General features: G+C 38.1%; 1 protein-coding gene across 5 annotated transcripts in view; it reads left to right on the top strand.

Moving 5' to 3' along the window:
* The window catches only part of CRYBG3 (crystallin beta-gamma domain containing 3), a 122,232-nt gene that overhangs the window by 51,692 nt on the left and 57,442 nt on the right, over positions 1 to 13,098 (top strand). For all 5 annotated transcript variants that reach the window (XM_067546259.1, XM_067546258.1, XM_067546260.1 and 2 more), the window contains exons 7-9: positions 1,018 to 1,165; positions 9,955 to 10,091; positions 11,450 to 11,564. In XM_067546259.1, coding sequence (XP_067402360.1) covers positions 1,018 to 1,165; positions 9,955 to 10,091; positions 11,450 to 11,564 — 400 coding nt within the window. The remainder of the gene's footprint in view (positions 1 to 1,017; positions 1,166 to 9,954; positions 10,092 to 11,449; positions 11,565 to 13,098) is intronic.

Here is a 13,098-nt window from a genome sequence, read left to right on the forward strand (position 1 = left end):
CCTTTGTTATTTATGGCACAAACCTGATATGTAGGAGCATCTTTTCCTGATTTATAATTGCAGTGACATTTTACAAGAAAAACAGTATGGTAAGTATTCCCTAGCTTAAAGCAGAAGGAAGTTTGTTTTGAAGCTAAATTTTCACAGTTTAATTTCATTAACCAAGGGATGTTGCAAAATGAGCTGTAAGACATATGTGCTCACCTGCTGTTTGAAACATGGCATTAAAAAGGAGTATAGAAGTAGTGGGATACAGAAGAATATCTAGGATAGACTATATGAATCTTTCTAAATCCACTTGCAAAGCTTTAATGCACAATGAGGTAATAGATGCTTTGGAAAGTTAAGACTGGGAATGCATCAGTCATACATGTGTGCCTACAGTTATGTTATGGAGCATCGACTTTAATAGAGCATAGACTTCTTGAAGGAAGTCCATCATACCACTCATCTTCCCCACACCATAATAAAGTTTCATGGTAACATTAATATAATATGAGACTCGTGCAATTATTTCTTGTGGTGTTTTATGCTTGTTTAGAAATCACCGGGTGCCATAGTTGTAGTTGCATGTTTTGCTATTATCTTGGATCCAGGACCTGGCTTGGTTAATTTGTCGAACTAGGAAAGTAGGATGTCTAACTTGATGAGTTTTTTCAGTTACTGGTTAGATTTCAGTAAATAAGGCTTTTAATCATGGTGGTTAGTTATAACCTTGTGCTCTCTAGTGGGTGCAACTGAAAATATATGTTTGGGACACAGCTATAGAGTCTAGGACAGAAATGCCTATTTATATTTATTTATTTATTTTATTTATTTATTTTTTGGTACAGAAATGAAGCAAAACTCACGTTTAACAAGAGGAATATGAATAGAGAGGGACAATGCATGAAGGGACTGTGATAACTAGCTTAGTGAGAAGAGCTCTTTACTGAACTTCCTTAGTGTGAGTGTTGTATAGCCATGGTTCTAGTCTGCATAATAGTTAGAATTCTTTTAATGATTTCATTATTACAGCTGGATTTTGTATGAGAAACCAAAATTCCAAGGTGAGAAATATGTGCTAGAAGAAGGAGAAATGGTCCTGGATCATCTTTGGGATCTTCAGGACATGAAAAGCCATCCAAGAAACCTTGCAGTTGGTTCTATCAAACATGTAACAAAGGTATGGACTTTGCTGATAATTGTAGGACATAAAATGCAAATGTTAACATCAATAGTAGCCGGGTCCTTGTAAGAACGGACAATGTGTGTCTGCTGTATGTTTCATATCTCGTTGTCTTCAGACTAGTGGCCAGTGGACCTTCCGACCAATCACACAAGTCCCAGAGTTTTGGCTGCTTCGCTGAACCTTTTGAAGCGTTTTGATCCCTACCTCACTGTCCAATCGTTCAACTTTCTTCTTCCCAACCCAAGACTTTAATCTTCACTTTCTACTTAAGTGCTTGAGTCTACTCATCTTCCTCTGAATGTAATAAATAGATAGTCTGTATGCCCTTGCCCCTCAACAACCCTCAGCCTGACCCATTGGTGCCCCTTCTTTATCACAGACATTTGATTACCCAGTTAATTTAATTAATAGGAATTAATTCTGAGTCTTTGTTAAAAACATTTCTCTCTTAGGCTGTTGCAGACAGTCCAATGTTTATCTGCTTCTCTTTTTGGGGACTATTGGTTGCTAATTATTATCTGTACGAAATATCTCCTAAAAATTATGCCCCACCATTTTCCCATATAGCTTTTTTCATAGTTACTGCAATATTCTTGCAGATAATGTAGTGATAGGAGTATTAGACTTAAGGTGAGTAGATAAGACACAGTTCAGAAACATGATTGACTGTGGTGTTCAGTTAAGTGAGTCCGTTTTGAGTAGGTATAAGCAAGATTTCATATGTGGAAGTCAAATATGGGACTTGAAAAACACCACGTAATTCAAACAATAAAAACAAAACATGAACCTCAGCCTACCCTTTCACCCCAGACTTGGCTGTTCCTAGGGTCTCTCTCTAAAACCTGCTCTATTCCAGCCCTAGTTCCCTCTGCCACAAAGAAATGCTTCAGAGAAATGTCTTATATCTTAATTAGATTTAAAATCCACCTGCCAATGTGAGTCAGCAGCCATTACTCTTAATCTTTTTACAGACCTGATTTTAGGATGGCTTCCCAGAAGAGCATTATATAACGCATCATTTTGGGAACTGTCCTTGTTACAGTGTCCTTTGTCAGTAAAACGGGGAAGTAATAGGTCTAAACACCATGATGTTCACTGGCTATTCTAGTAGTTATCAAGTTTTTTGTTGCATGTGGTTTGTCAGGTGTATACTAACTTGCTGTCATGATACTTCAGTTTCTAATATGCATAATTCCAAGTCTGTAGTTAGAATTCACTATCAAATCCAGTATGCCTAAAGGGAAGAGATCTGCTTTTCTTAGTATATAATTTGGGCTGAAATCTTATTACATATAATATATGTGCATGTATCCATGTGACATATATACCCAGCATCACAATACTAGTCAAAGATTCAGTTGGGATTCATAAGGGTTAATGGAACACCTGCAAAATCTGATTGTATTTGCATCCAGAAATTAAAAAGCTACTTTGTTTAAAAAATAAAAATCAAGAGCATAAAACTAAACATAATACATCTGTTATTGTTCATTGAAAGAGCAATATATTTACCAGACCTTGTGATTAAAAAGATTTGACCTCATTTTGTTTAGCACAGCATTCTAAAAGCTCATATGGTGAGAGCCCTTTATTGTGAATGAATTCTTACTTGTATTAAAATGTGAAAGTGTCTTATTAAAATTGGTATTTCTGCATTTTTGCTGGTCTACTAATCATTTAAAAATGTATAGTATTTGTGTTACCAGTAAGACATGGGCATAATGTCAAGCCCCTGATTGTAAACAAATTTCATTTCCCTTAAAAATTTAAGGGGGGGTAGGGGGTGGGGGCAGAGAGAGAAATTCAAAGTAGGTCAATTGAGGACATAACTTACGAGAACAGGGAACTTAATTTGTCTAGTGCAAAAAAGCTGATGCTAAGAGGAAACATTACAGGACAGACTATGAATTATGAATATTGAAAGAGAAGCAAAGAATTAATGAAATTCAACACCAGAAGTAAAATAAGGAACTATGAGCTAAGGTTAAAGAAGGATGAACGTATCTTGGATGTTAGCGAAAACCTTTGGATGGTAAGGACACTAATAGTAATCGTTTCACAATCACTAGACATTTTAAAAGAAGAGTTAAAAAGATTTTGATCAACCAGGAAGTCCCTTTTCCAATCTCCCACAGTATGGTTCATTTTTGTGGACCACAGCTAGTAGTGTTGTGCATTGCAATACAAGGTTGAGCATTTTATGACAAGTCCCCAAATATTTGCACAGTCACCTTTTGTCTAGCAGCTGTGATAGGCTGAGACTGCTCTGCTGTCAGTCTCTAGGTTCATGCAGAACTGTGCTGTGTGCAGTAATTCCTTAGCTGAAGATCTTTCCGGGAATCAGGGCCTAAGGGAAATATGCTTTTTCAGGAAGTGCTTTCCTAAACGAGTGCCTTACGGAACCCCTTTTTAGGGGGAGGTTTACCATGAGCTATATATTTTAATTGATTAATCCTTGACCTCTTGAGGCCACATCTCTTGGAGCTGATATGTGTATGTGGTATGGGAAGGTTTGCAGTGTTTGTTGTTGTAGCTATGTTGGAAGGTTTGACTATCATCCTTTTTCTTGATGGGGAGGTTTGCCTGATGACTATTGGGTTTACTTTTCTGCCTGATCAATTTGATGATACTTACTGTGTGTCTGGGCTGGTTGGTTTTTCTTTTCATTTTTTACATGTTTTTTTTATGGTGATTTTTGTATATCCATTGGATGCCCTCAAATAGCATATTTATAAGTTGGTTAAATAATTGGAGATAGGGTAGTGGACTGGCAGGAGGAAGACAAACATTTATGGAGGAAGCTGTGGTAGTGCATTTAATATTTTATTTGTACAGGGAAAATGTTCGTGTATTGAGAAACAACCCTGCGGTAGCTCGGTGTTCTGATTTGGGTGGAAGCCTCCACATGAAGCAGAGATTCTGTTAACTTTCTGGTAGGCTGTTGCTCAGCTCGTTGTGGATTCAAATTGGATGTACTGTGTGTTTTAATTTGCAAGAACTAAAACAGAATCCCAAAGAAATGGATTGTGCAAATAGAGAAACTCAAACCCACTTGAAAAAAGGGTGAGATTTGGTTCTATCCAGATACATGAACATCAGCCCAAGCCAGCAAAATCTCAGAGGACAGGTTGATTGGCTGAGTGGGCTGAGCTAGGGGAACATCAGTCATCTCAAACCCACAGATCCCATTTTCTTGTAGATCTCCTCAGAGGTTCAGAGTTGTATATTTCTTGTCCTGGGCTCAGGTGGCTCTTTTCACAGGTCTCTGGAAATTGAAAGGAGTTGCAGAGCTCACCCCACAGACCCTCAGTTGCCTACAGAAAGGGGCCATTACCTTATCCATCCTGAAGAGGTTTTTGGTGTAAGTGGCCTATGTATGCCCTCATGCTGGTTAGCCAAGAAACAGTCCTTCTGTCAAGAACCTTGTAACTGAGCAGCAGCGGGTAGCAGCTCAGTGCCTTTACATTGGAGAGGTATAGCATAATCATGAGCTCCCTGGCCTAGGAGAGACACTTCAGAATCCCTAGAGCAAAGCTGATAGGGAACCCTCTGCTATTTAATGTAGGAATGCCTGTAACGTTTTATGAAGATTATATGTTCCACCTCTTTTTTGTATTGTCATTGTGTGGTTTACTGGATGAGAATAAACGTTTAATTCAAGCAGCATATACTTGCATGTATCCAGGAGAGGGGAAGAATAGCTTTAGATAGCTGCACTTACCAGTATCTAATGGACAATGCTCATGTCATTCGTTTTTGAAATTTCCCCTCCAACCATGCTCAGCTCTGCAGTCTGGTTTGTAACTATAGGAGGGATGGGGATCCAAAATGGAAAAATAAATACAAAGAACCTGGGATGGATAAAAAGACTACTAGTCACAACTCCCGGAAGGGAAGACTTGTAGATACCCGAACCCAGCTGGACCTGCTGAGTAATCATAGTTGTCACACAGGGCCTGATCCAGGAGTTGGGAGAATGATGCCAGGGCCAGGATGTGATCCAGGAATGGGGGAATGGAGGGATTCCACGCTGAGAGAGGTGAAGGAACAGGCCTGGCACCTGTGCAGTGCACTCCAAGAGACTAGCAGGATCAAAGGTGTAGCCAGCCCTGAACTGTGACATTTAACGCTAAGGATTTGGACACACTAGTTACCCCTTTAGCCCCTGCTTTGTAAGAAAACTGCTATTAGTGGGAATAGGACTGTTTTTGGAAGTCTCTGCTCCTGAGGGTTGGTTTGTGTATTCCCTGCTCCCAAAATCACTTTCTAGACTCAAGAAAGGAGTTGACTTTTCTGGTGGTCCCTAAAGGAGGGAAGCAGCAGTGTGTTGCTCCTGTGGGTCCATGGAAGAAGCAATCTAGCCCCAGAATGATGATGATGGGGAGGAGAAGAGAAGAGAAACAGTCTTGGCACCCTTAAAATGTTTAATGTTAAAGGCAGAGGGGGATATTGGCTGGTGCTTACTGAAGGTTTGTGCTCTAAATAGGCACTTAGACGGCACTTTCTATATAAGATTAACTCTTTATTTTTTTTCTGTGCCGTAGTACCATGAACCCACCTGTGTCTTTATATTTGGAAATAATTGAATTTGCAAATCTCAATTTATTAGGTAGCAAACTAACATTTTCTAGAAATAAACATGATTTTTACAGTAACAAAGTGGAATATCCTTGGAGATTTTTTTGGACCTATCAGATTTATATTAAAAGAAATTAGAGACGAGTCAAAGAGGTGTGGTGGCCAGACCTAGATTTGATTTAGACTGGTTCAGCTTCAAACTTGTCATAATAGTTAGATTTTTTTGGTGTAATATGGTTGAAATATTAAAAGGTTTTTGAGATAGCCCCTAATGATAAAAATTTCAGAAGATGAGCTGTTCACGTAAGGTTTCTACTATTCTGACCTAACATCTCAGTAAAATGCTGATTCTCACATGATTTTGGTTCCATATGACCATAAATTGTGAAACAAACTTTTTTTTTTGTTTTCTATCTGGCCTGAAACCAAGTGAGGTGATGGATTTGTATCCAGGTATCTGAAATGTGAAGGCATTCAGATAGGAGGTACTGGTTCTTACCTTCTAAATTACCACACTTGTGGGATTTTTGTTTTTTAAAGACTATGGTTTCAATAAAAGTCTTAATGAAGTTTCAGTAAGTAATGCTGCTCGCTAAATAAGTTTGTTCAGGCAGATCTGCTCATCCCAGGACAAATATTTACCAATCTAAGGTCCACATATTTAAAATATATAAATTTATGATACAGGATGGGTGTGTATTTGCAAAGATGTATCTTGTACAATAACCCCTCAAGCTAAATGTTACCTTCCTCTGAGGTCAGTGGGCTAGCTTCATCCCCCAGATAAGCCGATGAAGCTTGGTTTGGCTTCTATAGGACCAGCTTACTGCAGAGCAGAATTTGATCCAGTGAGGATAAATCGGAGCATAATTTGTAACCTAGGACCAGATTTTTAAAGGTTATTTAGGCATTGCTGAGCTCAGCGTTGCAAAGCCTAACTGATTAGGAGCCTAAATCTCATTTTCCTAGTGATTTGGCTCTTATGGGCCTAAATCCCCTTGACTGTTAGTGGGATATAGGCTGCTAAGTGCCTACATCCCTTTTGAAAGTGATGTAGGCTCCTAAATCAGTTAGGCATTGCAACGCTGAGCTCAGCAACGCCTAAATACCTTTAAAAATCTGGTCCCTTTCTTTTTTAAAAATATGTATAGTTTTGTAATGTTTGCCCAAACATTTTATTACCTTTAAACGGATGCTTTAATTGTTTTTGGCTATGACCATGACCACAAGTTACTATGAAACACTGTGTGAAAGGAGTTGGTAGATTCAGTCCAGTTCACAAAAACACCATCACATTTAAGTAGACAGGTCAAGTTTATAGGCCTCCAAGTGAGGCTGGAGGCACACTAAGGCAAAATTAAGGAGCTGGCCTGCCCTTGCTTGTGCTTCATCTACTTTGTGAAGAATTATATTATTCCAGTCTTTAGTTCTGTCAATTGGGCCCTTTTCCTGAGTACTAAAACTAACTTAAAATAAAAACAAATCTGGCAGCATTTCTAAAGGAACAATAAGAGGCATAGAGATTTATTCCAAGCATCAAATTTAGAATTATGCTCCTTAGGTAAACTGAAACAAAATGAATACTGATTCGTGAGATACAGTTAAAAATACAGTCTGCAGTTAAAAATACATTATTTCGTCACCTTTCTAGCCATGTAGTCACTGCATTATGTTTGCCTAAAATGATTATTGGCATAATTCTCTTTAGAAATCTTATGGTAGAAGGTTCTAATTTTCCTAACAAAAATTGAATGGCTGGATTCCAGTATTTGGGTTCATGTTGTGAAGGCTAAAGTCATAAATGTATAAAATAGTATGTGACATATATGTGAGGAGGAAAGAGAGGCAAAGAGAGAGATGTTTTCTTGTATCTTAAGCAGTTATTGCCTAATTTATTAGGAAAACTGCAAACAAACAAGCTTTGGAAGTACTGGATTAGATTGGTTTACAAATTATACAGATTATAGCAGAAAACACGAGCCTCAGAAAATATCTCTTCATTGTGGATGGAGCATTTGCACATACTTACGTGAACTACAAATTGGACTTTTTTACCTGCTCAGCAGTGTTTTTTGAGACAGAGGCGTGAGTGGCATTCCTTTATAATTTGCTATGATGTAGTATTGTACTGGCAATTTTCTACCATATCTTTCTGGCTTTGATCTTCTGATACAAAAGCACTGGTGTTGCAATTTTTTGTTGCTTAAAACAAATACTGTGCATTGTTTGCTAGGAACAATACAAAGGAAATGTGATTGTGTGCAGGAGCATTGCTAATGTAGTATGTTACTGTATTGTGAGTCTCTTGGGGAAGGTGACATAACATTTCTCTGAAGTAATTTTGCCAGAATTGCTACTTTATTGCTGATAGTTGAATAAATATCAAAATAACTTTGTGCATCAGTAAGAGAGACTTGTGTTTATTTTTGGAGAATTTGTTACTGCCTCAGTGGAACCTGTTCAAAGCCTTCCAATTCTGGAGGAGGTTCTGTGCTGTACAGCTGAGATACATTCTGATCCTGGGCCTCTGCAGAGGCTGACACAGTCTCTAACATAATTTAGACAACCCTGGGGGGCTATCCAGGTTACATCAGCCTCTCCTTGCCCTAAGGGTCGCAAAGATGCCTGGAATCTGTCTAGTGTTGTTTCCACCCCTCTTGCCTCCAATGCTTGTGAGATAATCCTCAGAACAGCATTACTTTTGTTGCCACTGTGCCAGGGGAATTCTCCCAGCTCTGATCCAGGGTTTTTAGGGCCTTTTATGCCACTTCAGCCCTTTTACTTGGATTAAAGGGCCAGAGCAGGGGAGAGGATTTCATCCTTGATGTTCTAGGCTGAGCAAAGCATTTAAGCACACACCAAACTTTAAAGCACATAGTTAACTCCCTTTCATTTCAGTGGGATCTAAGCATGTGCTTAAGTGTTTTGCTGAATCAGGGCCTTAAAAGAAACCTTACATTGAGTTGTAGTGTGTCAAAAGCTGTTTTTAAAAAAAATAAATACACCACTGGTGCTACATTTTACATGTGTGTTAAAATTACCATAGTTAAAGACATTCTTTGCACATTTCTTGGGAAGAACTGAAAGGCTTGGTAAGATCCTATCCAGAAATGATAGGTTAGTGGATAGGAGCTCTGGTGATAAAATCCTAGAGCCCACACCTTAAAAAAAAAGGCACTAAGTAGCTACCTGGCACTGGAAACATTTGTTTTGGCTTTCACTTTATTTGCCTTTCTCTGGAATGCTGCCCTTGTATTTAAAGTGACATAAAATTGAATTTACACAGTTGGAGGTCATAAGTCATATGCATTGCAAAATTTAATTATTGTCAGTACCAAATATATTTCTGAAGTACTTATAATTGGGGCTTCATTCCATCCTTATTCAGGAAGGGTAAGCACATCCTTTAATTCCAGTGAAATCCAAGAGTTACTCATGGCTGAAGTTTCACGTGCCCCTCCTGAAATAAAGATGGACTTAAGTGTGTGCTTAAATTCTTTCCTGAATTGGGATCTAGGTTTTTAATATAAAGTCTGGAATCTTTTTTCCTTTATTGATTTAAATTATTATACAGTAAGCATTAAATTGCTCATCAATGAGTGTGCCCAATTGTAAGCTGTGTTGTTAACGTTGTAATTTTTTGGTCATATTTAATGTAACTCTTGTTGTGTGCATGCACACAGTCAAGATTGCCTGATTGATTATGATATTGAAAAGGAGCCGTGTATGTGTGTGTGTACTCTATTCTTAAAAGAATACTTACTATACAAAATTAGAAAGCACCACTGATTCCAAATGTAATAAGAAGATAATAGTGTAATATCACAACCAGTTGACCTCAATGTTTTCATCATAAAGTTGTTAAAGAACCAAGAAGTCAGAAACACAATATAAATAATAGCTTCTTCTGTTGGTAAATACAATTTAAAGTTTTTATTAAAAGCTTATTTATGCTGAAATTTTCAAAGGAGCCCGTGAGAGTTAGGTGCTAAACTCCCATGAAAAGTCAATGAAAGTTGGAGGCCTAAACCCTTAAGATTCGAAAACTCCAGTCCTGATTTTTAAAAAGTTGTACTGTACTGCAGAACCCAAAGCAGCTGCTGTTAAGAAAAAAATTGAAGTAAATATAGCTTTAAAAGGTTTCTAGGAATATTGGCAAACTTTCCAAATGAAGATAACTTTTACAGTCTGATTTGTTTTTGCAGGATTGCAGCATTCCAGAGATAGAGTTTTGCCCGCAAGTTGTCTCAGAGGGGTTTCCTATCTGCATACAGAGTGCAGTTGCCAATTTAGAAGAACTGGATGTTAAAAGTACCTTTTACGTAACTGTCAAGTCAGGAGTGTGAGTATTGGAGTTCCTTACTTATGGAATGATATAGCAGGAAAAAACGCCTGCAGCTAACAAGGGTTTTTGCTGAAGGGATAACATTTATAACATGGGTGTGGAGCCTGACTCTCTCAAAGGCATTCTTCATCTGTTTCCCAATCAACCAGTCTTGTAGGCTTGTCCTTGAGCACCTGTATAAGTTGAGGAGGGAGCTCAGCTAGAGTTAACTAACTGCTCACTGAAGACCTGTCGTGTCCTTTTACCCAACCAAACTGCTAAAACTATGTAATGGTGTGGTAGAATCCCAGTAAACGAATATTGTCTTACCTAAGCTGCAACTGTACCCTGACTTTCTGTGCAACTAATCAGAAGGGCGATGCAGTATGATCCAGATCCCCTCACCAGTCCAGAACTTTGGGTGTTCAGCAGAGGGATAGGTCAGATAGGTGCACAGAACTTCCAGGTCCTGTCGTTGAAGAATGATATGTTTTCCTCTTTTCCAGAATCATGGAGTGGTTAGGGTTGAAACTAGCTTCCCATTATAAATCCAGCTTCTCTGAAACTTCACATTCCATTTATGATCCTCAGGTCAAAATTTTTTGTGAGGTTTGGGGGGAAAAAATAGAAAATGAGTTTTAAAGCTGTGAGAAAAGGAAAGAAAAAGTGTATTACCTACAATAATTTTTAATTGCTTACAATTTTCTAGATACCAAGTTTTAAGTACTTGATATTCCATGTGCATATAAGCCCCCCACCTCCATTCTTCATCACTGTCCACTAGTCTCATATCTCACCCACCGTAACCTGCCACATCTTTCCCCACCTCACCCTACACACATACTTCCTTTTGACATGACAGTCTGAAGGAGGGAGCCACGCTTCAAAGAACTTAATATCAAAATAAGAGCGCCTACTTTTTAGTGAATGAACATAATCTAATAAACCTGATACAAAGCCCAGAGGAGTCAGTGGAAAGATTCCTATCTTACTTTGAATCATCAATTCATGATAAATTTCAAGGCAGATGTGGGTCTCCAGATATTTTTAGTCATCAGTAGTAATCTTTATATTTTGCTTATTCACAGTGTAACAAGGTGACCTTTTATGATAAGTGACAAATGTTTTCTAGGCTTGTTTCTTCTATGTTAGACATTGAAGAAATCTTAAATGAATTTTCTAGGGTTGTAGTAATGCATTCAAAATTCTAATGTTTAAGTATATTTTGTATTTAAGATACTTGTATATGTATCTGGTGCGTATTGTCCAGCCCTGATCGATACAAACAAGAAAAGAATTTCATATAAATAACAGCGTACACCCTTAACATATTTAATTGGATTAACAGGTCATTTTTTTTCTCCTCATTGTTCTAGATGGCTTGCCTATGCAGACCTTAACTACAAGGGAGAGATGATAGTTTTGGAAGAAGGCGACTCACCATTTGAAATTTCTGCAGCAGATATGAAATCTCTGCGTCCCTTAAAAATGGTGAGGAAGTTGTGATTTTCTGAATGATGCACCTTTCCCCTTTTTAATGATTTGGCCTAAAGATAATTTTGAGTTGAATATACTCTTTAGAGTTTTTTTGAGATTTTTGCATGTGTAACTTACATGTTATGCAGTAATGTATTACATGGTTGCCATTACTCCTAAAAGTTGCCAAGCTCCCACATCTGCATGTTTAGAGCTCCCAAATAAGTCTGGGAAGGATGTATTATTTTGCAATGGGATAAGAGATAGATGCATATTTGCAGCTCATACCTCTCTCAAGTGGGCCAAATCAGAACAGTCCAAGATTTGGGAAGTTAAAATAGGGATTTCAAATGCCCCATGTTTAGGAATTTTTGGATGTAAACTGTAGGTGTGGCCCATTATAGAAACAAAATTTGGATCCAGTTCTGGGTTTTTGGTCTATCTGCAGCCTGGACATGGTGATGAAGGGCATCATGAAGGGTGATGACATTGCAACACAGTGACTTGACAGTGCAGATTCTTAACAGTTTTGTGACAGCAAATTTCTGTAGAGGTATAATATTCTTTCTAGTTCTCTTTTCAATGCAAGCCTCCTGAGTTTTGGAAATATTCAGTCAGAGAGGAGCACGTGATTAATGCAGTAGGACATCTTAGTAAGAGATCTGCTTAAGTCAAGAGGATGTGAATTAAGAGCCTCTTTAGATAAAACCAAAAGTTGTGCCTTTAAAGTTGTGACATTTTTGTTGCAACCAATAATAACCGGTTATAAAAGGTTCTTCAGAAAACCTTTGCATACTAATACAGCTAGAATCTGCTGCGGGTGCCAGGTGAGAAGAAGAAATAACTGATGCAAACTGCCTTTCTAGTCTTCCTGACGGTGCACTGCATAGCAATCTTGATACAGAGGCAGCCTAATACTCCTTTGATGGACTGCTTGTGGATATAAATATGGAAAGTGATGGATATGGATACAATGCTTTAATGTGTACACAAAGGTTCCAGAGGGAGATTTTCAAAGCTACAAGAGGCAGTTAGGTGCCCAGCTCCCATTGAAAGACAACGTGAGTTGTGCGCCTGCCTTCCATTTGTGCCTTTGAAAATCTCTCCCATCCTCCAAACATGTTGAAGGATTACAACATTGCTTGACTACTGTTTCCAGTGTTGGAACATTTGTTATTCATATGTCATGTTGTTCCTCCCTCCACAGAGAGCTTACTGTGTTCTCACTCCTAGAGATTTACCCATCAGCCTATGTTCTGTTGAAATAAGTTTTGATGTTTAATTTTTTTAAAAAACTGGTCAGTGGTATAAGTGGATGACAAAAAGCAGTAAATACTTTGGGCCATAGTGCAAGTAAAACAAATGTATAAAGTGTTATTGTATTGGGCTCTTTTAACCCAGAGGTTCGTAAAAGCGTTCTGTGTTCGCAGATTATTTTTATAGGTGTTCCTTGGTTTTGTAAATTATCAGTATATTTAAATCACAATTAGATTTAATACAGATTGGAATCATCTAGTAGAGCTGCAAGAACTGCATACTGCTCTGGGAT

Source organism: Emydura macquarii, unplaced genomic scaffold, assembly GCF_026122565.2.
Source record: "Emydura macquarii macquarii isolate MOO-44397 ecotype Brisbane River unplaced genomic scaffold, CSIRO-AGI_Emac_v2 contig_1119, whole genome shotgun sequence".
Taxonomy (NCBI): domain Eukaryota; kingdom Metazoa; phylum Chordata; order Testudines; family Chelidae; genus Emydura; species Emydura macquarii.